The 24,538-nt window shown below is 41.5% G+C and overlaps 1 protein-coding gene and 1 long non-coding RNA gene across 2 annotated transcripts; one reads left to right on the forward strand and one right to left on the reverse strand.

The window, feature by feature from the left end:
• Positions 1-6,210: 6,210 nt before the first annotated feature.
• Positions 6,211-8,781, forward strand: LOC120485564 (E3 SUMO-protein ligase ZBED1-like). The gene is made up of 2 exons (XM_039681387.2): positions 6,211-7,858; positions 8,120-8,781. Exons 1-2 carry the CDS (start codon positions 6,383-6,385, stop codon positions 8,537-8,539), a joined length of 1,896 nt encoding a protein of 631 aa, XP_039537321.2. The 5' UTR covers positions 6,211-6,382; the 3' UTR covers positions 8,540-8,781.
• Positions 8,782-10,096: 1,315 nt separating this feature from the next.
• On the reverse strand, positions 10,097-13,767 carry LOC120479184 (uncharacterized). The gene is made up of 6 exons (XR_016152574.1): positions 13,537-13,767; positions 12,194-12,354; positions 11,930-12,035; positions 11,116-11,203; positions 10,546-10,660; positions 10,097-10,322 (listed from the first exon to the last, which is right to left on the reverse strand). It is a non-coding gene; the product is annotated as an uncharacterized LOC120479184 (long non-coding RNA).
• Between the last annotated feature and the right edge of the window lie 10,771 nt (positions 13,768-24,538).

Raw genomic sequence — 24,538 nt, forward strand, 5'->3', positions numbered from 1 at the left:
GGATCCTGGTCTCTGGCTGGACGGTCTGGACGGTCTCTGGCTGGACGGTCTGGACGGTCTCTGGCTGGACGGTCTGGACGGTCTCCGGCTGGACGGTCTGGACGGTCTCCAGCTGGACGGTCTCCGGCTGGACGGTCTGGACGGTCTCTGGCTGGACGGTCTGGACGGTCTCTGGCTGGACGGTCTGGACGGTCTTGGGCTGGACGGTCTCTGGCGCTGGCTGGACGGTCTCTGGCGCTGGCTGGACGGTCTCTGGCGCTGGCTGGACGGTCTCTGGCGCTGGCTGGACGGTCTCTGGCGCTGGCTGGACGGTCTCTGGGGCTGGCTTGACGGTCTGGACGGGGCTGGTCGGAACCAGCGAAGAGGAGAGCTTGGGCTCGGCGGGGCTGGACGGAACCAGCGGAGAGTAGAGCGCGGGCTCGGCGAGGCTGGACGGAACCAGCGGAGAAGAGAGCTCGGGCTCGGCGAGGCTGGACGGAACCAGCGGAGAGGAGAGCTCGAGCTCGGCGGGGCTGGACGGGACCAGCGGACAAGGGAGCTCGGGCTCGGCGAGGCTGGACGGAACCAGCGGAGAGGAGAGCTCGAACTCGGCGGGGCTGGACGGAACCAGCGGAGAGGAGAGCTCGAGCTTTGCAGGGCTGACGGTGAGCGCAGGCTTTCGGGGGACCAGAATCAAGCGGGGCCGCCGAATCGGGTAGATTATCCCCCGAAAAGTCACTGCGGTCATGTTGCAGTTGGGTCGGTCAATCTGTCACGAGGTTGGGTGCAGGCAGACAAACAGGCAGAGTCCAAAAGCTCCAATACAAAAGGTTTTAATCACAAATAAACAGGATACAGGCAGGCGGAACACAGGGTAACATTAACATTGACCGACAAAGACAGACTGGAGGAGAGAGAACTAAATGCACAGGGGAATCAAACTAAACGAGGTGCAAACAGGTGAGAATGATGATGACAGGACGAGGAACAGGTGGCTGATTGGGGAGTGAGTCCGGGAGTAGAAACAAAAGGATCCGGGGAAGTGTAGTGCAGATGACGGGACAACTGGTGAGGACGACAGACTGTGGAAGGTACCAAGTCGGTATTAAAAAAAAAGTTACGGTACCAGCTTTTCTTTTCTTTTGTAGTTTTACGAGTACATGAGCACAGTAGTATCCAAACAACACCAGAGTACTGGTATTAGTATCGATGCATCCCTATTTATGTCATTTAATGTCAGTGCCAGTTCTAGGCGTATTCTTGCCTTTATAACTCAGCAGGTTTAAAAAGCCTTTTTAAAATTAAATATGAATACAGTTTTAGATTAAATAAAAGGGTAACACTTTATTTTACGACCCGCACAGAAATTACGGTGTACGTTTCTGTAATTATACAATAAGACAATATGTTAAGTTTGGGGTAATAAAGGGGTAACAAACAGATATACAACCTGCAAATAACTTTGTAAGTACACTGAAATTACGGTGTACGTTTCTGTAATTTTAGTGTACTTCCGTGTAGTTATAAGGGAACAATATGTTAAGTTTGGGGTAATAAAGGGGTAACAAGCAGATATACAAGCAAATTATTTAATTAGTGTAGGGAATCAAGGCGAATCAAACACAACTTAATCAAATTAATCTCTCATGGGATTAATTCACATGGCTTCAACACTCCAAGTTCTGGAGCCCACATTCCAGAGTCACAGAACGGCACCGAGGGTTTGCTTTGGGGGGACAATAAACCCCCCTCCCTCCGAAGACTTTTATGGTCCTGCAGATAGCAACAGAATGCCACAGGAAGAAACGTGTCAATATGTTAATGTTTACTAAGACAAATCGGCTCCAAAATGGTGGAACGAGAGGCTCACAACCAAGACCCCTTTGATCCCCTGACAGAGATGTTCCACAGAACACATCTCCTCGTCCCCCTTACGAGTTGAACTCGCAGTAACCTTGCGGTTGAGATCGGAGATCTCACACATAAAATCATATAAACTCACCACAGAACAATTCTTGGACCTATAACCAATCATAATTGTTGTTGTTCCTACACTTCATGTGTTATTATGCTTAGATCACATAATAACCATGTAATTGTTGTTAACTATTAACTCTTGTAATTGTTATACAACCATTAGAAGTGTGAATGCCTCGTTTGCTCTTAAACGAACCGTATTCTCGTAATTCAAAAGATGGCTTGATTGAAATCTGCGTAAAAGGTTTTGTTTTATGATTATAATTATCATAAGGTTAAAACGACGGTCTTTTGTCTCTGCTAAGTGCTGGAGACCAGCTCACAGACCATGCATAAATTATGATAAAGCAAGAAGTAGATCCACCTCCTGAGATCATGCCATTACCCATTGGCCTGAAGTTTCTTGGAGGTTGGACTAGAGTTTAAGTTAAAGATCCGAACAAAGGACCTCATGTTCAGATTTTTGTCGTGATTTTTGTCAGATTTTTGTTCAGTTCTGTAACTGTTAAGTCCGTGCCTCTCTCTAAAACCAGCAAGAGAGTGTTCTGTTCGTGATTATCTCTGAAACAAAGAACATGTCCGCATGCTTCTACATCGACTAGACCAAATTCAACCAGCAGACGAATAACCCATCAAGATCAGGGTTACAATTCAGCTCAGTCAAGCCATCCGACTCGCCTTACTTTCATTTCTTTCCTTTCTTTCCTTTTTCGTAAAAGTCTCGTTTCAAAGTTAAGTTTGCAACGCGCTTCGAATTGGAAAAGACTCTCATTCGCTTGCTAATCAGACGTGCCCAGCGGCGGAACTTCCATCCCTGCACTTCAAAGACAACCCGCCACGAGGACCCGGGGAACCGCCCTTCGACGCGACGCAGAAGGAAATTCCCTCAGCCACTACAAAGCGCAAGTACTCCAGGCTCTAACTGAACTGGTGCTTTAATGTTAATTGAATAACCTCTCTAAGAAATGAAGGTTCAAATTAATGCTTGGTGGTCCTTTCAGGTGATGTCTTACGTGCATATAGAAAGTTAAAACTTTCTCTCACTCTTTCCAACTCACTCTTTCCCTTTCGCGACTGTATGAATGTGTGTGTGTGTGCGTGATTAGGTTTAGACCTTAGTTTTGTGTTTAGAATAGCTAATAAAGTCTTCCATATATTTGAAAAGATAAATCTTCTTGTGTCGTGTTTGCACATTTAATGTCTTGTACGGTTCGATCTAAAGTTACCTTGCTAAGACATAGTGTTTCACTATAGATTTGGTTATAATTACGGCCCGTTCAAATGAATTCTAAGCGAGTCATTTGCTCGATTCAGTGATTCGGTTCCATAGATTCATTGCAAATCAATGAATCATTTCCCTTTGAGCTAAATTGGCCTTCGGCCCCCTTGAATACATTTTATGTATATTATTAAATGTTGCATTTGCTACATAATTGGTGGAGAATGCGGGCAGTTCAACCTAAATTGTGAACATATATCAAGAAATTATCTTTTCATTTTTGGTTGCGGATGCGAGATCCGAACCTCCGCGAGTCTGTGTGTGACGTATGCGCCGCGCGCACGTTGAAAGCTGCTGCTGCTGCTGTTGTTGTCTGTGAGTGAGCTCCCAAAGAAAGCTGAGAAGTCTAGTCTGTCGCCTATTTTGTTTTCTTTATACCTGCATAAGATATAAGACCTCACACTACAATAAGGTAGGAATTAAGCGTGTTCCTTATTTCCAGAAAAATACCTCGTTATAGCTGATCGACATCTGCGTGTTCCAGAGTCTTTCAGAGAGCTATAACGTTGTGTGTGTGTGTGTTTATATCAGTCAGAGAAGCCGAACGAAATCAAACTGCAATAATTAAAACTAACCCTGTAAGTTAAAATATTTTCCTGACAGAGCGTCAAGCGTGTTCCTTGTCGAATCTAGTCATAAAAGCCTTAAAGTTATTTATCTGATCGCAGTGCGTGTTCCATTGCTTCTCCGTGATAAATGCTTAATGCTTTCTGTTTATTTTATTTGATCGCAGTGCGTGTTCCATTGTGATCTCCGTGATACACACTTAATGCTTATCTGTTTATTTGTTTGATCGCAGTGCGTGTTCCATTGTGATAAACACTTAATGCTTATCTGTTTATTTTATTTGATCACCAGTGCGTGTCCCACTATCCGTGATCCCCGTGATAAACAGTTAACGTTAAAGTTAATGCTTTTCTGTGTATGTCTATTCAATTATTTATCGTGTAAACACTGCGCGTGTCCGAGTGTAATTGAATAGGACTTATTTTAAGTTTTGTCCAAGTAAAGCTTGTTTAGAAACTGAACCAAGTTAGACCCTGTTACTTTGTGTGAAACTAAACCTGCACAAAGACAGAGACGAGATCATCGTTCTCATACAGCGCACCGCCGCGTGCTTAAAGTTATCACTCTCAACAAACTGAGTGAAGCCCCATGTCGTAAACCCAGCTACTATGATCGATTGTTACTGTACATGTTCTGTGAACATGGAAATGCGCTCACATTGCATGGAACTCTAACAAACTGCTTACCAACTGCAATTCACGGTTCGCCCACTAGCGTTAGCTTGATCGCTTTAGTTGCTATCGTGACACGGAAGTCTTAACCAACACTTCCGGGTGAACTCTGACCCCCTCGAACTTTGTAAACAAACCAAACAAACGCTACGCTAAGCTAGGCTAAGCTAAAGCTGAGCGGTTGTTTGCATTGAGGCCTGTGCTAAAGCCTTTAGCATCAGTTACTATTATCAATACTAACCCCAGCGGTTAGCTATAGTGTCTGTTTGAACAACGTTAAAGCGATTTAACCATTTAGACACCTATCGATCTTTTCTTGTTTCTTCTTTTAACTTTATCACACTTTTCTTTAAAGTTAACCATATTTTTCCTGAAAGGAAAATATTGATGTACCATTATTAATTGTTTTACCTGCATTTTACTTGAAAAAGAAAATACTGGTTTATGATTATTAATTGTCAAATTTCGAATTTGATTTTAAAAGAACAAGAAATTGCAAAATTGAGATTCTACCTTTCTAAACAGATCATTTCTAATGATTTCTAGATTTATTTTTGTAATAATTCTAATTGCATAATTTTCATAATTTTTACATTTCTCTTTGAGATCTAATCACTTTAGGTGAATTAGTTTTGAAACTTAAGAACTCCGAAAGTTAAAATTTGAAAAGTTGTTATTACTATTACAAAAATAGTGTTAGACTCAGATTTGCTTATTATTGTCATTGCGTTTTATCCTTTCGTCTGGTTGGTTATAAACTTAACCACTATATTGGAATAATTCATTTGCGTGACGCTTCAATAGGAGACATTACCATCTCCATACGAGTTTCAAATAAACCAGAGACAATCGTCTTTTACAAAGTTTATTTGTGTGTTTAGTTGTTCATCAACTATCAATTCTATACTACTCGTAGTAGATCTAAAGGTAGCGGGATCCAACCTCCTTGCTTCATTTCCTCCTCATCGCGTCTTTCCTGTTCTGTCCTGCTTTATTCCATCTTATTTTGCACATTTGTAGGGAACAAACCTGGAAGAACCATCAACCAACTCTAAAAAGAGACAAAGATAATCTTTCCCAACAGATTATTAGGTATTTGATTTTTAATCAAACCCTCTTGTGTTCTTCTCACTCTCCCTGCATTTGTAAACGCAATTTAAACTTTGACATCTTATCCAAGATCAATTAACAGAGACAAGTGTTGAGCAAACTCCGCCTTCAAAGCATCCCTGCTGTAAGCGGTCCAACCGAAGGTGTGTGTGTCAATCCTGTCAAACTCAGAAAAGAGGTATCAGCATTATTATTGTATTATTTTTCATTGCAAACATAATCAAAAATATTGTTTACCTTTCTGGAAACAGATTGTCATTGATAGAAACATTTATGAGAAATTGATACTTTCCCTAGTTAATAATTTCCTTTTTGTTTCGTTTCTCTCTCATTTGAAATTGGTCGTTAACTTTTCTCTCTTCTTCTCTTACTCAGTTGAGTGACTAAGTCCTCACCTCACGAGTTGAAACCAGCTTTCCAGTGATAGAAAATATTCACAAAAAAATATTTTCTCCCATTGAAACAAAAAGCTTTTTCCATTGGAGATTTGTTTTAACCTCTCTCTTTTTCTTTCCTTTACCCAGTTGAGTGACGAGATCTTCACATCCCTAGCCTCACTGTGTACACTTAGACCAACATTTAGTCATCACGACACTTCACTATTGGTGCACACTAGGGGTGGCACGGTACATGAAAAAACACCCGAACCGTTCGGTTCGCTTGTCTCGGTTCGGTTCGCTTGTCTCGGTCACGGTTCACAAGGTTCGACGCATGCGCAATGTAGCCTCGTGCTCAGAGAGTTTCACCTCAGACAGTTTCGCGCGAACATACAAAGACGCAGTAAAAGTGTGCTGCAGAAATGGCAAGTGGAGGAGATAATGAAGGGTGCCCGGAGTTGGCTGATGCGCCCGCGTCGTTCAGATCCGGTGTTTGGGAACATTTTGGATTTCCTATTTCTTACGATGACAACAGAAATAAAACAGTGGATAGAACTGCGACTGTGTGCAAGCATTGCGCAAAATGCATTCAATATGCTAATGGCAACACTTCTAATATGACAGTTCATTTGAGAAGACATCACGCCAATGTGTCGGTAAGCATAAACAGGAGAGAGCCGGTTAGGAAACAACTTCAACTGCCCGCAGCATTTAGGCAACCTCTCAGTGATAAGTCAGACAGGGCAGTAGCCATAACTAAAGCATTGGGGATGTTTATAGCAAAAGATATGCAACCGTACAGCGTGATTGAGTGTGAAGGATTTCGTCAGCTGATGAATGTACTCGAGCCGCGGTATAATATTCCCTCCCGCCGTCACTTCGGCACCACTATAATTCCAAAACTGTATGACGAGACACAAGGAGAAATTGAAAAAGAATTGTCAGAAACAGCCCATGTAGCTCTCACTACAGACGGATGGACCTCCAGGGCCACTGAAAGTTTCCTCACGGTGACCGCTCACTATATAACTTCGGAGTGGGAGATGAGAAGCTGCGTTTTGCAAACACGCCCCATTTATGAAAGTCATACCAGTGAGCATCTCTCTGAAATGTTGACAGATGCTGTGGCGGAATGGAAACTGGAGAGGGTAAATACCATAATTCCTGTTACTACAGATAATGCAAAAAATATAGTGAATGCTATCAATTTAGCAGCGGGACTTGGGCCACAGATCGGGTGCTTCGCACACACAGTTAACCTTGCAGCCAAGAGTGCAATCTCACTAAACCAAGTATCCCGACTCTTGGGGAAGGTTAGGAAGGTGGTTAGCTTCTTTCACCGAAGCACAACAGCTGCCCATGCTCTGAAAACCAAGCAGGATATGCTGAAATTGCCCGTTCACAAACTAATTCACGACGTAACAACTCGTTGGAACTCCACATATGACATGTTAGAACGTTATGTGGAGCAACAGGCTGCCATCTACTCTGCAGTGATGGACAAGGATATGAAGAAGAAAGTCAACGACATTGCCTTGTTAACTGAAAGTGAGACAAAACTGGCCGAGGGTCTCATTCATATTCTCAAACCTCTGAAGAATGTAATCACCCTCATGAGCACAGAAACATCACCCTCAGTTTCAATGATTATCCCACTGCAGAAGATGATACTGAAATCCATGACATCAAGTGCAGAGGACAGTACCACCATCAAAGAAGCTAAGGCAGCCATCACTAAAGACCTTAAAGGCAGATACAATGACCCTGGTGTTCAGGATTATCTGCACAGAGCCACAGCACTTGATCCAAGATTCAAGTCCCTGCCTTACCTGGAAGAAGCCTGTATTCAGAAAATCTACGACGATCTAACCACGGACATTTTGGACATTGAAAAGCAGGTAATTTTATTTTATTTTTTGTGCATGGTTTTTTTTTTTTATCTAACTTAAATTTGATTTATTTTATATATTGTTTTTATCCTAATGATAATTGCAATTTAATTTTTTACTAAACCAAACCTATTTAATCTATTTGTGCCTGTAATATTGTAATATTTTTCTATTCCCCACTGCCCAGTAGAGAATAACTTTTTGCTGCCATGTGAGCTATTTGTTGTTATTAACATTTCCAAAATGTTTATTTTGTCATATACTCATCAGGGTCAAAGCAGTGAAGGCCAAACAGCCAGTTCATCCTCAGGAGCAGAGCCAGGGCCATCAGAGACCTCTCCTCCCCAGAAAAAATCTGCCATGGCAATGGTATTTGCAGATTTGTTTAAAACAGAGGAAAGAAGAACAAAGCCTTTGTCAGACATCATCCATGAAGAGGTCACCTCATACAAGGCCACAGGCTGCATCTCTGTGGATGAAGACCCACTCGCATGGTGGAAGAGCAATGAGCACAAGTATCCGCACATTGCTAAGTTAGCCCAACGCAACCTCGCTGTCCAAGGTACATCTGTGCCAAGTGAACGTGTTTTCTCAACGGCTGGGGACATAGTCACTGCAAGTAGGTCTCGCCTCTTGGCAGAAAATGTGGACAAACTGATATTCTTGCAGAAGAATATGAAAATTAAGTGAACAGGAGTGTGTTTTTTATTTCAACATTTTATAGCCATTTTGATAGCCAGCATTTTTGTTTTTAATTTGTTTTTATATACATACAGTGGCACTTTAATTTCTAGTTTCCAAATACTGCACTTTAATTTCAAGTGAAAGAAATGTATCCTCACTCTCAGGGAATAGATAGAAGCATTGTTATACTGTTTGTGTTAAGCTGGTTAAAATTAACTAGCCTTTGCTAGTTATAGCCTCATTATATTATGTTTTTGCATTATATTATATATTTATGTTTAAAGTATTTTTGACTTGTATAAAGACAGAGCTTTAAGAGTTCTTCTCTTTTTCTTTTAAAATATTGTTCTTTGTAAGAGCTACACTGAAGTTTGATAATTGATAAATGCAAGTTAATTTTTGTGTGCTAAAAAGGCACAAGTTCCTGTAGGAGATGACAATACACATTCTTCTTTTGTTGTGCCAAATAAACAAAAAGAATGTAATCATCAATGTCTTCTCTTTTGCTGTATCAAAATCTCAACTAGCTTTTACTCAGAGAGGGTCCCAAATTCATAGTGCATGATTATTACATAATGATAAAAAAGGTACATATAAAAAATGTATACTGTATTCTAAATTGTGGATAATTAAGCTAATAAGCTACACAGTAAATTTGTCAGAGTAAAATTTACTCAAATTGAAGAAAATTTTACTCTATTCCAGATAACATTTGGTCCCTCTCTGAAAAGAGTAAAAGTTACTCTTTTGATAGAGCAGTTTTTCCAGAGTTAATTATACTCAATTTAGTGATACAATTTTACTCTTTCCAATGATATTTAACTCTATTTAGTGTTTTTTAAAATCAACTCTCATGCTATTTTACTCAGTTTAGAGCTACAAGAAAATTACTCTGCTACTTTTTAACTCTGTTCAGGGGAACTTTAAATGTACTCTGCCACAATTTACTTTCCCTCCTGAGTTGTTTATTATCAATTATGAGTAAACTATAAAGAGTAAATTATTTTTCTGAATTGCACCATTCATGTTTTACCCTCAAAAAGTCGTAAAAATATAAATGAAAAACTTGCTTTGTCTGAAAAAAAAAAAATCAACAACTTTATACTCATATATCTCAATTTTATTTTTCAAGCACCTGTTTAAACAATGTTGCACTTACACTCAATTCACTTGTGATCAAAAAAATAAAATAAAAATTAACAATAATAATAAAATAATCGAAAATTGTGATAAAATTGTGTCTTCCCTCAAAGTTTCTTTATTACATAGTTTCAACAGATTGTTACTGTACTAAGCAGAAAAGAATAGCACAAGAACAACAATTTGGATGGTAGGTGATCTATAAGAACCTGTCTGAGAAATAAGCAAGTTCAAGGTCACACAGTAACACAACATATGAAGAGTTCAGATGCAAAAGCCTCTAAGTGCCATTTGAAATTTTCTCCTAGAATGATCATTTTTATCAATCTTGTATATTTAAGTTCAGTAATTTCACTTAAATGACAATCAATAGGTAATCTTCATTGCCATTTAAGTGAAATTACTGAACTTAAATATACAGGCTTGATAAAAATGATCATTCTAGAAGAAAATTTCAAATGGCACTTAGAGGCTTTTGCATCTGAACTCTTCATATGAACTAGTGTCATTTTATCTGCTTCATCAGTTGCTTCACCTTGATGAATTTCACAAGAATCACGCTTTTCTCGCTGAGATCTTTCCCGGCCTTAACTTGAGGGTGGCAAAAGGTGAACCAGCATCAGAATGGATGACATGTCGCTGTCCCAACCTGAAGACAAGGAAAACAAAATAAACACATTTGTTTTAGTTTTTTAGGTAGAAGGGGATGAACATACTCAGTTGAACTAGTTTTACGTAGACTTAACTTCACTTGGATGATGTGTCAGTATAAATACTTTAACCACTCCAGTACTTTAGTTTATACTGCACACAGAATAAGTATTATAGGGATAGTTCACTTTGAAATTAATTTTTGATATGTTTTAGCTTACCTCAAGGGCATCCAAGATGTAGGTGTCTTTGTTTCCACAGTATTTTCAATTTTGACATTTTTCAGTCAAACCGTTCTTGTCTGTCAGTCATATAATGGAGGTCTATGGTCACCACCTCAAAGAGCATGCACAGAGAAGTCCAAATTAAACATGATTGAATGACTCGTAAATGTAAGTACACATTGATGGCCTAAGACACGAAACGAGCGGTTTGTTTGAGAAATCGAACAGTGTTTATATCGTTTTTACAGATATTAAAATGAGGTCAAAGAGTTAAACTTTATATCAAAGAGTTAAACTTTTTATATTTCAGAGACCAATATGAAAGCCATTTCAAACTGTAAATCTGTAAACTCCTCTACTAGGTCTTTGAGAGAAGATCAAGGTAGAAATGTTAGAGAAACATGTGATTTTCATTCTGACAGTTTACCCATTGCAAGTCTGTGTTGCATATGAATCAAGCATGTCTAATGGGTAAAGTATAGAGTAAACTCTAGATCTGAATAAAGCTATGCTGTCATAAATGCATAACTTCCAATTAAATAATTTAAGTTATAGCACAATAGTTACCTTCAGCATTTTGGATAACGTCTTGGAGCTCACTAGTCTGTTTGAGGCCTCGCGGCTTTGAAGGGATCCCTGTCAGTAGTTGGCCCACCTGAAAGTATTTAAGACAATATGAAAACAAAATATTTTGTTCCTTTTCTTTCAAAAGCACAACACATTTATGACCAGAACTAGATGACAGGAAAAAAAACATAGAAACCATACAGTATCCCAGAGTGGGATAATCCCAGAGTGAGAGTATCCCAGACTTTTAAATTTGCCCAACATGTAGGGATGGGCAATGATTAATCGCATCCAAAATAAAATTATATAATATATGTGTGTGTAGTGTGTATAATTAATTTGTATATATAAATATACACACATGCATGTATATATTTAAGAAATATTTGCATGTATATACTTTATATATATTTAAACATAATTAATATTATATATAAATATTTGATATATTAATAACACATTCTTCTTAAATATACACATACATGTGTGGGTATTTATATTTATAAATTAATTATACACACTACACACACATATATTATGTAAACACAATCTTTTATTTTGGATGCGATTAATCGCGAATTCGCGATTAATTGTTGCCCATCCCTGAGAACAGCAATTATATTTTGAAAAGATACTATGTTACTCTCGACCTTATTTACATTATGACTTAATGACTGACCAATCTGGAACAAAATAATACTTCAAAGACAGATGCGTAAAATAACCAAGTTGTATGGTCAATAAAAAAGTTACAAAAGTTTATTAATCATTCCGTTCAAGCTAATAAAAGCAGACTAAAAATCAAATCTCACACCTGTTTGTGGTTGCCTTTTCATCCGTCCCTCTGATTCTTCTTTCTGCAGGGTTTTTATTCTCCATGCCAGATATCCACTTCCATCTTCTGGATTGTAATAATGCTCCTATGACCAGAACAATACACAGACCTAGTAGTTATACATTACACAATTAAAGAAATAAATACCATATGAATAATAATGTAGATAATCTTTACTCTGCAGTATACAGAGTATATCATCCTCCTGTAAATCAAAAATATTGAGAGGCAACAGCTACGTACATAACCAAGCTTGATCCTGGGTGACCCATTCTGCCAAGTATGGGAATAGGGAGATGATTCCCTTTGCATATTCTTGAAATGTAAAAGGTGTTGGAGAAAAAATATATTTCTTGGTGTCTTTGAACTTCACTCTCAGTCTCACAACGTTGTTGGTTTGCATTCTGGAGGGACCAAAAAGACAGTTAAGGCGTTAACACTCACAGTCAGATGAAGCCCTGATTATATCAAAAGCTTACAATAGTCATTCATTACAAGGAAGTTATCATGCTTTTAACTTTAGAATACTGTTCCAAATAATAAGTAGTTCCCTATGAACTATTTGGTAATACTTGAGTCATAATCAGTGGGTTACCAACATTACAATATTTTATACATTATGCATTATTCACGTTAATTATGAACCTACAAGCAGTAGTAGTTATTATTTATTAGTAATCCTATGGGAGGTATGAAAAAGTTACTGATTAGCTAATAGTGAACTAACACATTCTGAGCGCTATTACTCACTATTTATTAATCAGAATTCGTTAGTTAATATTTTCTACTAGAGCGTTAATAATGCATTAATCATTTGTTCATGTGTAAGTTATTCATCATGAACAAATATTTAACGCATTGTTAACACTCAAAATGACCACATCAAAATGGCCTCCATCATTAAGGCTAACGTTAACTTAACTCTTTACAGAGTCAAGTACATGTGGCGCACAACTCGAGCCGCTCATCGTCACAGTAATGTTACGTTAATGTACGTATAACTTACTGGACACATCAATATGCAGCTAGCTAGTTTCAATAGTGTCAATTAAAGTTTATGTAAGCTATAACTTATAAATAGCCTCCATCATTCCAATTAAGGCTAACGTTAACTTAACTCTTAATAGAGTCATGTACATGTGGCGCACAACTCAAGCCGCTTACTGGACAGTGGACACACATAATTATGCAGCTAGCTAGTTTCACTAGTGTTAACGTTTACTTAAGCTATAACTTATGTCATCTAACGTTCTTTGCGTTTGGGGTGATTACAAAAATAAGTTAATTTATCCCATTAGTTTAATCTTGAGCCCAGTTTAAAATGTGATCCTTATGTGTTCGCCTTCCCAGTTAACTAACATAGGCTTAGCATTTTGGCTGTACAACTGCATTTAACAAACAAGTGATTAACGTTAACGTTAGTGATTTTCTTGTCGAGCACTAACTTAACGGTCACGTTAAACTTCACATCAAGTTAACATGAGAAAGCTATCTCTGTAATGTTCAAAAACCGCGGAATTGATCTGAGCTCAAAACAGAGGCGATTTTTATGAAAATGGGTACTAAAACTTTGGAATTCTACTTACTTTTAAATCCAGCAGTAGCACAACGATCTCTTCCAAATCCAAATGCAGATCGCGATCGCGATGGCCGTGTAGAACAGTAATGGCTGACAAACGAAACTTAGGGAGCAGAAGATTTTGGGGAGGAGTCACAGTTACTCTATAATTTTGCTCCCACTCTATGGACACATTTTACTCTGTTCACTCAAAATAGATAAAAAACAACTCTTTTTGAGGAAAAAAATAATTACTCTGGAAAAACTACTCTGCTATTTTTCCTGTGTATGTATCATATGCTGAAGGAAATTTCTGGAGTGTTAAAGATTAAAATAAAAAATAACAAGAAGAACCGTACAGAACCGAAAACCGTGACCCTAAAACCGTGATACGAACCGAACCGTGGGTTTTGTGAACCGTGCCACCCCTAGTGCACACTTACTGAAACTACACTCAGCCGTGCAACCACATATAGGCTTATACCACACAGATCTGTGTCAGTCTCTTCACCGAGCATGCCAACATGTCGTGGACGACAAACCCCACTGCCCAACGGGAAGACATGGACGCCTGGCTCAGAGGCATTACAGACTGCCTCACACCAAAGACAATTGAACTGTTATTATTTTTAATAATAATCATAATTCTGAGAAGATTCCTGACACATGATTCAAGCCAAAACCAAAGCCATGTGGAACTAACAAAAATAACCTGTTCCCTAAGCAATGCCTTCACAGCCCAGCTAAAGCTAAGCCACCAGCACGTCACCCACCTTCAGGAGGAGCTGACGCGTGCCCAAAGCCGCATAGACAAGCTGGAAGTGAAAGTCCAGGACGACCTCAAGACCACCGAGTTCCTGAGAGAGCTGACGCACACTCAACACTGCAAAGACCAGCTCAAAGCGTCCGACGAAGCGGAGCATGAAACAAAGACCCAAGTTGACAAGCTCCAAGAAGCCCTTGCAGTCACTGAACGTGACAAACAAGAGTTAAAGACTGTCCAGAAGCACCTGGAAAACCAACAGCCAAGAAACCAGAGCCAAGAAGGGAGAGACCTCCCTCAGCATCATCACTGCTGAGCAGAACAGAGTCCTCCATCCAAGAACTGTCATCCTACGGAAGAAGTGAATGGCCACACCCCAAAACGTCACCGGCCCTCACCACAGAACTCTTCCCTGCCAACCAACAAAGAGAGATCATCCAGCCAGACTCTAAAGCTGCAACTGGAATGACCTTCAAAGATCTCAACCAGCTGGCTAAGAACATCACCCAGTTCGACCCGAACTCCACGGAGGGCCACTGCATCCAGGCCTACCTCCAAGATATCGACTTCCTCCTAGAGGTGAGACCACATATGACTGACAGAGACATTTTATACCTCCTCAGATCCACATCCAGTCAAGAGGTACGAAGCGTCCTAGACCGACAACCTGCTCATGTCAAGTCAAACTACCAGCTGCTACGTGAGATCCTGATTAGTTAGTCGCCTTGGAAACCAAACAAGGTCGTCAAGAGACTCCCCAAGCCTATTATCACCGTTTCCGACAAGCCTACTTCGGTGCACATAGCAAACCTGAATTTGAAGAGGATCTGAACTTCAAAACCCTCTTCCTGAGAAACCTGCACCCAGGACTGAGTCGTCATCTCGGCATCATGGCCTGCCCAGTCACCATGACGCTTCAACAGCTACGTGACCTGACACACAAGGCCTACATCAAACAAAAGATGACTTCAAAGAAAGGTTTGAAAACATCCACAGTGTCAAACTCCAGCAGCCAAGACACAAGCCTTGCACTGGAAGACACCCAGTGGCATGACAACGCCACAGTCCTTCATCAGGAGCACAGAGAGCGTGACTCCCATGCCGATGACAGCTACCACTCCAACCACGTGGAAAAGTCATGGGACCAGCCACACTTCTCAGAAGGAAACAACTGGAATCAACGAGTGCATCCAAAAGCATTCTATGTGGGTAAGCGACAACGAAACCCACCACCACATCACACTGAGTGTGTCCAAGAACACGACAGTCTCCCCTCAGAGGACATGGAGCGACTACTGAGTCGACTGCAAGTGTTCTTCAAAGACAAGCTGAACACAGAAGACCAGTGATCACCCTTGCACACCTTCCTGAGACGTCCACCTGTTCTACAACAACACAGAACAAAGTGGCTTCTCACAGTCAACCACTGACAAACACCCAGAGGTACCAGAAAACACCATCCTGGTTACCCATCACACCACAAGCTCCAAACTCAAGAACCATCTATGTGCTGCCGCAACACCAGTAAGCACAGAAGTCAGACTGTCTGTCACAACCAGAAGGCATCACAAGTGGAATGCAACAAGGAGACCACGTTTTGCACTACAGCTTCACGCATCCGTGCCTGTTACGTGCCCCCTAACTGAGTTTAATCGGGGACATCCTAACATATAAAGAAACCACAAGAACGTTCGTGGACAATATAAAAATAATTTATTGTCAGTGGTTAACAAGAAAGACAGGTAGGACGGTAACAAAGTCTGGTGGTAAAATAAACATAAAGCAAACAGAAAGAAGAACCCTGCTCACTAATATCTACCGAATCCAACACACTTGTCTGCCTCCCGTTCCAAACAAAGACAAGTTCTCGGTGAGTCTTCCGGGTCCACTGACTGCTGCTCTAAAATAATCTTAGACTAAACAAGTGAAAAACCCGTCACCAATACCACCAACTCAAAACAAAAATAAACGACTTCGTCATAACACCCACACAAATGTCAGGACAGGTACTGGGGTTAATGCGTGGTCTGTTTACACCGTTCCGACGCCATCTAGCTCAAAGGCAACATCGGCCAAGCCCATGGGAGCTTTTGGGTACAGCATCCGCTCCGACATGAGCAACCACGGCGAGGAGGAAACATGGGAGAGAGCACGGCGTCCGACCGCACCAGAGGGAGAGCGAGGTCTAAACCCAGTGAGAGAGAGCGAGAATGTGAATCTCCGTCCTTTTAAAAACAGTCGGCCCCGCCCACTCGCAACCGGGGAGACGTCACGTGACCTATAAGGCAGGAAACAGAAAACAACAAAACGAACAAGAACAACACAAACAGTGTCCCCAACGTACAACCACGTAACACCCCCACCCTTAAAGAAAATAAATTGGGGTTTCAGTCAACAAAGGAAAAATCATCCATAAACATCTACAAACTCGCAGGCCGCAGGATCTCCAAAACCTGCTGAACAGGAAAAAGAAAAAAAAAATTAAGTACAACAAATATAAATTTAAATCTCTGATCCCAATTTATTTAACTCATTTACATCAAGCACGAGACAATGCATCTGCAACTACATTGTCACGTCCTCGAATGTGCTTAATCTCCAAGTTACAACCTTGGAGAATCAAACTCCACCGCATTAATCGCTGGTTGGAATTTCTCATGCGATCAAGAAAAACCAAGGGATTGTGGTCTGTATAGACCACCACTGGAGACAAAGCACCTCCGACATAAACCTCGAAGTGCTGGACGGCAAGCACTAGCGCAAGAGCCTCCTTTTCTATTGTCGAATAAGCACGCTGACAGCGGGTGAACTTACGCGAAAAAAAACAGACAGGGTGTTCCAGTCCATCCGCGTCATTTTGCAGAAGAACAGCTCCCGCTCCCAGATCACTCGCGTCAACGGCGATGGCAAAAGGCAAAGAAAAATTAGGGGCCGCTAGCACAGGCGCAGTAGTCAACAGTGCTTTAATAGAGTCAAAGGCAGCTTGACTCCGTGAAGTCCAGGAAAAAGACACCTTCGGACTCAGCAAATCAGTGAGAGGTGAAGCAAAAACAGAAAAATTTTTACAAAACGATCGGTAGTAACCGACCATGCCGAGGAAACGACGGAGTTCACGACGAGTAGTTGGAGGAGGATAATTCAGAATCGCCTCAACTTTAGACTGGACAGGACGCACCTGTCCCCGACCAACCACTTTGCCCAAATATACCACGGTGGCCTGGCCAAACTCACGCTTAGCCAGGTTAATGGTCAAATTAGCTTCTGACAATCGGTCAAAGACAGTAGAAAGATGGGCCAGATGTGAGACCCAGGTATCACTATAAATGATCAAGTCATCTAAATAGGCCTCGCAGTTGGACACTCCTTCCAGAACGCTGTTGATAAGCCTCTGAAAGGTGGCAGGAGCGTTTCGAAGACCGAAGGCCATAGCAGTGTACTGCAGGAAGTGATCTGGGGTCACAAAAGCGGAGATTTCCCTGGCACGGAGCGTCAACGGAACCTGCCAGTATCCCTTCAATAGGTCAATTTTACTGACGAATACAGCAGAACCCAAACGATCAACACAATCGTCAACACGTGGCAAGGGATAACTGTCAGGCTTGGTAACAGCGTTCACTCTACGAAAATCTGTGCAAAACCGCGTGGTACCATCACTCTTTGGAATAAGAAGACAGGGCGAACTCCATGGACTATTACTAGACTCTGCAATGCCGTTCCTCAGCATAAACTTCACCTCTTCTAAAAACAACATTCTTTTATGTGGATTTACACGATAAGGCTGTTGTTTAATTGGACGCGTAGCGCCCACATCAATGTCATGCTCGATTTTCGTTGTCCGACGAGGCACATCAGGAAACAGATTCTCATATTGCTTGAACAGAGAGATTAAATCATTACGTTCTAAGGTGGATAAATTAGACAAAAATAAATCTAAATCATTAAGAACCTCAGAATTCTTCATTCTCCCTTCAATAATCTCCCTTGAAGGAATACGACCCTCATCTTCCAGCAAAGGACTAAACACCGGACCCAGCTGTTCTGATGGAGACGCATTTTCAGCAGGTGTCGCCACTGTCAGCGATACAGCAACTTCAGCACCACCTTTCTTGGACAGCGCCACTTTTGACGCACGCTCATCATTTCTGTTACCTAAAGGGCAAAGCGACTTGAGCTCCGAAATTGAACCTTCTCCTCGATCACAAAAACGCTTCAGTCGATTGATGTGACACAGCGTAGTTTTTCTCTTTCGATCTGGGGTAGAGATAACATAGTTTAAGTCACTCACTCGTCGTTGGACACAATAGGGACCGCTGTAACGAGCCTGCAAAGCAGAACCAAACCCGGGAATCAGCACAAGAACTTTATCCCCAGGACTGAAACTTCGTGAGACAGCCTTCTGATCAAATCTCTGCTTCATTCTCTTCTGACAGAGCCCTAAATTATCTCTAGCCAACTGACATGCGCGACTGAGTCTACTACGCATTTTAGACACATAATCCGACAAACTGAGGGAATCTTTAGGCTCAGCAAGCCAAGACTCCTTTAACAGTTTTAAAGGTCCACGAACCGTGTGCCCGAAAACCAGCTCTGAAGGGCTAAAACCCAAACTTTCTTGTACAACCTCTCGTACCGCAAAAAGAGCAGATGGAACCCCTTCATCCCAATCACGTTGAAACTCGAGACAAAAACACTTGAGTATACTTTTCAAAGTCTGGTGGAACCTCTCGAGTGCACCTTGAGTCTGTGGTCGGTACGGGGTGGATGTCACATGGCGGACCGCGAGCTGACGCATAACTTGTGCAAACACGCGAGACATAAAATTAGTGCCGCGGTCTGTCTGAACTGTTTTTGGAAGGCCGAAGAGAGAGAAAAAACCCATCAGGGCTTTTATAATGACCGGGGCAGTGATTTTACGGAGCGGAACAGCTTCTGGAAAACGAGTTGAGCTGCACATGATGGTAAGCAACCATTGATTCCCAGTCTTTGTTCGAGGCAATGGGCCCACACAGTCTAGTATAATATTCTCAAAAGGCTCAAAAGCAACGGGAATCGGCTGTAACGGTGCAGGCGGAATCACCTGATTAGGTTTTCCCGTAACCTGACACACATGACATGTTCGACAGTATCTCACAACGTCTCTCTTAATACCCGGCCAAAAAAAATGACGCAGCACTCTATCCGTAGTTTTATTAACGCCAAGATGACCTGCCAAGTGATGGTCATGAGCTAAACTCAGCACCTTATCACGAAAAGCAACTGGGACAACAACTTGAAAAAGAACTCTCCACTCATCTTGCGCTGAAGCCATAAGAGGTCTCCACTTGCGCATTAAGACCCCATCCCGTAAAAAATAGCCATGCGGCGTATGCTCAATATCTTCTTCAGACAAAACTTCTGAAAAAAAAAGAAGACAGAGATGGGTCACTTTCCTGTTCCTTAATAAGCTCCTCTCGACTCATAGAAAATTTAGGAACCTCGGAAGAAAACGACAGTGAATCCGAATTCAACCGTAACTCACTATCGCTATGGGGTGAAGGTCGAGCAATAAAAGTATCGCTTAGATCAAACTGTTCCTCAGTCTCCTGTTCTAGTTCCTTTCTCGCCATGGCCCGAGTAACGACACTAGAGGAAAAAACTTCAGGGAAGCTAATAGACAGATCATCAGTACCCATTTTTGGAAGGTCAGGAGACACTATGGGGCAAGGTAAAACTTTTCCCCCACACAAATCATTACCAAGTAACATCGATACATTTTCAATGGGCAAGGAGGGGCGTACCCCCACGATAACGTTACCGGTAACTAAATCAGTCATAAGAGATCTCATGCAAAGGGACACTAACATGACCCATTTCAAATCCACGTACCAGGATACTATCACCAGTAAAAGTCTCATCACAGAAAGGTAATGCATCTCGCAAAATAAAGCTCTGTGAAGCACCAGTATCCCGCAGAATTTTTACTGGAGTTTTTAAGTGCTCCCCAGGCAAAGAGACGAAACCATCCATTATAAACGGCGCAAAACCGTGCTTATCAGAAATCGGGTCGTTACTACTCACAGGCAAATTTGAAACACACAACCCCACCTCTGATCTATAAGAAGCTGGCTGACTTGCCGTCTTGTTTTTACGTTTTAGAGTATAGCACTCAGACAAAACATGACCACGTTTCTTACAGTAGGCGCAGGTCGGAACGATACCACTAGACCGCGACGGACGGTGGTCTGGAGAATGAGCAGGGACAGGCACGATTTCTTTAGACATTTTAGACGCATTTGAATGACCCGAGACATTCTGAGAAAGTTTTAAATTAGGCAGGACACGCTTATGTGTGAGCACATACTCGTCGGCCAACACAGCTGCGCGAGCAGGTGTCAGATTTTTATGCTCACTAACATGAGTAGCGACTGTCTGAGGAAGACCGTTTTTAAAATCTTCAAGAATAATCAAATCACGAAGAGATTGAAAAGTTGTTACTTCTTGTGAACTAAGCCAGCGATCAAATAACATTTCTTTCTCTCGAACATATTCGACAAATGTAAGAGCTTCAGGTTTTAGATAACTACGAAACTTTTGTCGATAAGCCTCAGGCACAAGAGCATAAATGCGCAAAACAGCATGTTTAACTTTTTCATAATCTGCTGCGTCTTCCAGAGTTAAAGAGGAATACGCTTCCTGCGCTTTCCCAGTAAAGACACATTGTAACGTCATGGTCCAAATTTCCTTAGGCCATTTAAATGTTGTTGCCACACGCTCAAAATGTGCAAAGAACTTATCCACTTCGCTCTCATTAAAGGGTGGAACAAGACGAATGTTACGAGTTATGTCAAACTGATCTGGCTTAAACGCTACACCAGCCTCACGAGCCTTCACTTCGAGCTCTTTAATGCGTAATGCTTGTGCAAGTTCAAGATCTTTTAACCTAAATTCGTGTTCTCTTTGTTCTCGTTCTCTTACTAACCGCCTATCAGCCTCTAGTTTATTTTTCTCCCGTTCCCATTCAATCTCCTTCTCTCTTAACTGTAAACGTTTCAATTCTAGTGCTGCTTTACTAGGTGAAGGATCAATAGGAAGACGCTTACCCTGATCAGGCGATGTAGGAATATCAGAAACCACTTTTCCAAACTCTCCCAGTTCTCGCAACCTTTTCACAAGCATCTCCTGCAAATCAGCCTTGGAAGGGCCACCACTCACTTCAAGTTTATAGTGCCCGGCAACTCTAACAAGGTCATCACGTGTGATCGATAACAACAGTTCTTGCGAAGGAGCGAGAATAAACGCGTCTAAATCAAACATTTCGAATGATACAAAATTCCCTAAACGGGCCGCAGTCAAGAAGGAAAAGAGAGGAAAAATAAATAAATACATCAGCGAACTTCCACAGAAGCCTAAAAAAAAGCGCTCTCTCACAGCGTGCAGGACGACCCCCCACGGAAAAAGATTTTTACTAAGGAAAAATCGAAACGAATAAATAAATAAATAAATACGGTCCAAAACCCGGCAAAACGAGCCCCCATTTATATGTTACGTGCCCCCTAACTGAGTTTAATCGGGGACATCCTAACATATAAAGAAACCACAAGAACGTTCGTGGACAATATAAAAATAATTTATTGTCAGTGGTTAACAAGAAAGACAGGTAGGACGGTAACAAAGTCTGGTGGTAAAATAAACATAAAGCAAACAGAAAGAAGAACCCTGCTCACTAATATCTACCGAATCCAACACACTTGTCTGCCTCCCGTTCCAAACAAAGACAAGTTCTCGGTGAGTCTTCCGGGTCCACTGACTGCTGCTCTAAAATAATCTTAGACTAAACAAGTGAAAAACCCGTCACCAATACCACCAACTCAAAACAAAAATAAACGACTTCGTCATAACACCCACACAAATGTCAGGACAGGTACTGGGGTTAATGCGTGGTCTGTTTACACCGTTCCGACGCCATCTAGCTCAAAGGCAACATCGGCCAAGCCCATGGGAGCTTTTGGGTACAGCATCCGCTCCGACATGAGCAACCACGGCGAGGAGGAAACATGGGAGAGAGCACGGCGTCCGACCGCACCAGAGGGAGAGCGAGGTCTAAACCCAGTGAGAGAGAGCGAGAATGTGAATCTCCGTCCTTTTAAAAACAGTCGGCCCCGCCCACTCGCAACCGGGGAGACGTCACGTGACCTATAAGGCAGGAAACAGAAAACAACAAAACGAACAAGAACAACACAAACAGTGTCCCCAACGTACAACCACGTAACAGTGCCAAACCACCTCCCAATGTCTGCCAGAGAACTTCCTGCCTTACTGGACTGACCCCCAGCAGATCACAGAAGATCCCTTTCCAAGGCAAAGATGTGACAAGCTCATCAAAGCTAAGCCATCAAGCAAAGGGGGGGAGCAAAACAGACTGAGACAGATCTGACATACATACAGCATACGTACAGTACATGCACTACACTACATGCACTACTACACTGTACCACTAACATACACAAGTTAAACACATCTACCATGAAGAACATTCCACAAACATGCTCTTCCCACAGGTAGACACTGAAATCGCAACACTGACTTAGCTACCCTTTCCACAGGAAACATATAGCGATACACCCAACAAGTATAACACCTCTCATTACATTTTGACACCTGTCACTGCACGACCGTAGCCATACTGGAGTCACTCAACTGCTTTGTTTTGTTTTACCTCTTCCTTCCCTTCTTCTCTTATTAGGTAAAATCCCTTTTACCCCATAAGGGTCAAGGTTACAATATAAGGATTGACGCACCACGCCTGACGTTTGCAAGTCACCTTAGAACGAATGTTAGCCAGAGAACTCCCTGCATCATTCGAATCAAAACTTGGAAGGTAAATTGGTCTAAACCTAGAACAATTTAGGAGAGAATAAAACAAACAAATCAAATTTAGTCACAAAGTTGATCAATCACCGTTTAACACAAACTAGAATAACGGTCCTAAAATTGAACTAAACTTTTTCCACATAATTGACTATATTGAGAGAGTGAACTCGTTAGGCCTAGATAACCTAATGCCCTGCACCAGTAAAGTGACCAGTCATGGAGGAGTTGCCTTGTTGTTTGCTGTGTGTGTTTGCTTCTTCTTCTTCTGATTCTCCAGCGTTCAATGATGTCTTCTTCTCAACCCATCATCGATCGAAGGGGGGATATGTAGGGAATCAAGGCGAATCAAACACAACTTAATCAAATTAATCTCTCATGGGATTAATTCACATGGCTTCAACACTCCAAGTTCTGGAGCTCCACATTCCAGAGTCACAGAACGGCACCGAGGGTTTGCTTTGGGGGGACAATAACCCCCCCCCCCCCCCCCTCCGAAGACTTTTATGGTCCTGCAGATACCAACAGAATGCCACAGGAAGAAACGTGTCAATATGTTAATGTTTACTAAGACAAATCGGCTCCAAAATGGTGGAACGAGAGGCTCACAACCAAGACCCCTTTGATCCCCTGACAGAGATGTTCCACAGAACACATCTCCTCGTCCCCCTTACGAGTTGAACTCGCAGTAACCTTGCGGTTGAGATCGGAGATCTCACACATAAAATCATATAAACTCACCACAGAACAATTCTTGGACCTATAACCAATCATAATTGTTGTTGTTCCTACACTTCATGTGTTATTATGCTTAGATCACATAATAACCATGTAATTGTTGTTAACTATTAACTCTTGTAATTGTTATACAACCATTAGAAGTGTGAATGCCTCGTTTGCTCTTAAACGAACCGTATTCTCGTAATTCAAAAGATGGCTTGATTGAAATCTGCGTAAAAGGTTTTGTTTTATGATTATAATTATCATAAGGTTAAAACGATGGTCTTTTGTCTCTGCTAAGTGCTGGAGACCAGCTCACAGACCATGCATAAATTATGATAAAGCAAGAAGTAGATCCACCTCCTGAGATCATGCCATTACCCATTGGCCTGAAGTTTCTTGGAGGTTGGACTAGAGTTTAAGTTAAAGATCCGAACAAAGGACCTCATGTTCAGATTTTTGTGATTTTTGTGATTTTTGTTAGTGTTTGTAACTGTTAAGTTCGTGCCTCTCTCTAAAACCAGCAAGAGAGTGTTCTGTTCGTGCTTATCTCTGAAACAAAGAACATGTTCGCATGCTTCTACATCGACTAGACCAAATTCGACCAGCAGACGAATAACCCATCAAGATCAGGGTTACAATTCAGCTCAGTCAAGCCATCCGACTCGTCTTACTTTCATTTCTTTCCTTTATTTCCTTT

This window comes from Pimephales promelas, chromosome 1 (genome assembly GCF_988280905.1).
Source record: "Pimephales promelas chromosome 1, fPimPro1.hap1.1, whole genome shotgun sequence".
In the NCBI taxonomy this organism is placed as follows: Eukaryota; Metazoa; Chordata; class Actinopteri; order Cypriniformes; family Leuciscidae; genus Pimephales; species Pimephales promelas.

Excerpts from the sequence above, each read along its gene's own strand:
- LOC120485564 (XM_039681387.2), top strand. The coding sequence starts at position 6,383 with ATGGCAAGTGGAGGAGATAATGAAGGGTGCCCGGAGTTGGCTGATGCG. Across the intron at positions 7,859-8,119 it reads TTTTGGACATTGAAAAGCAG|GGTCAAAGCAGTGAAGGCCA; the intron begins GTAATTTTATTT and ends TATACTCATCAG.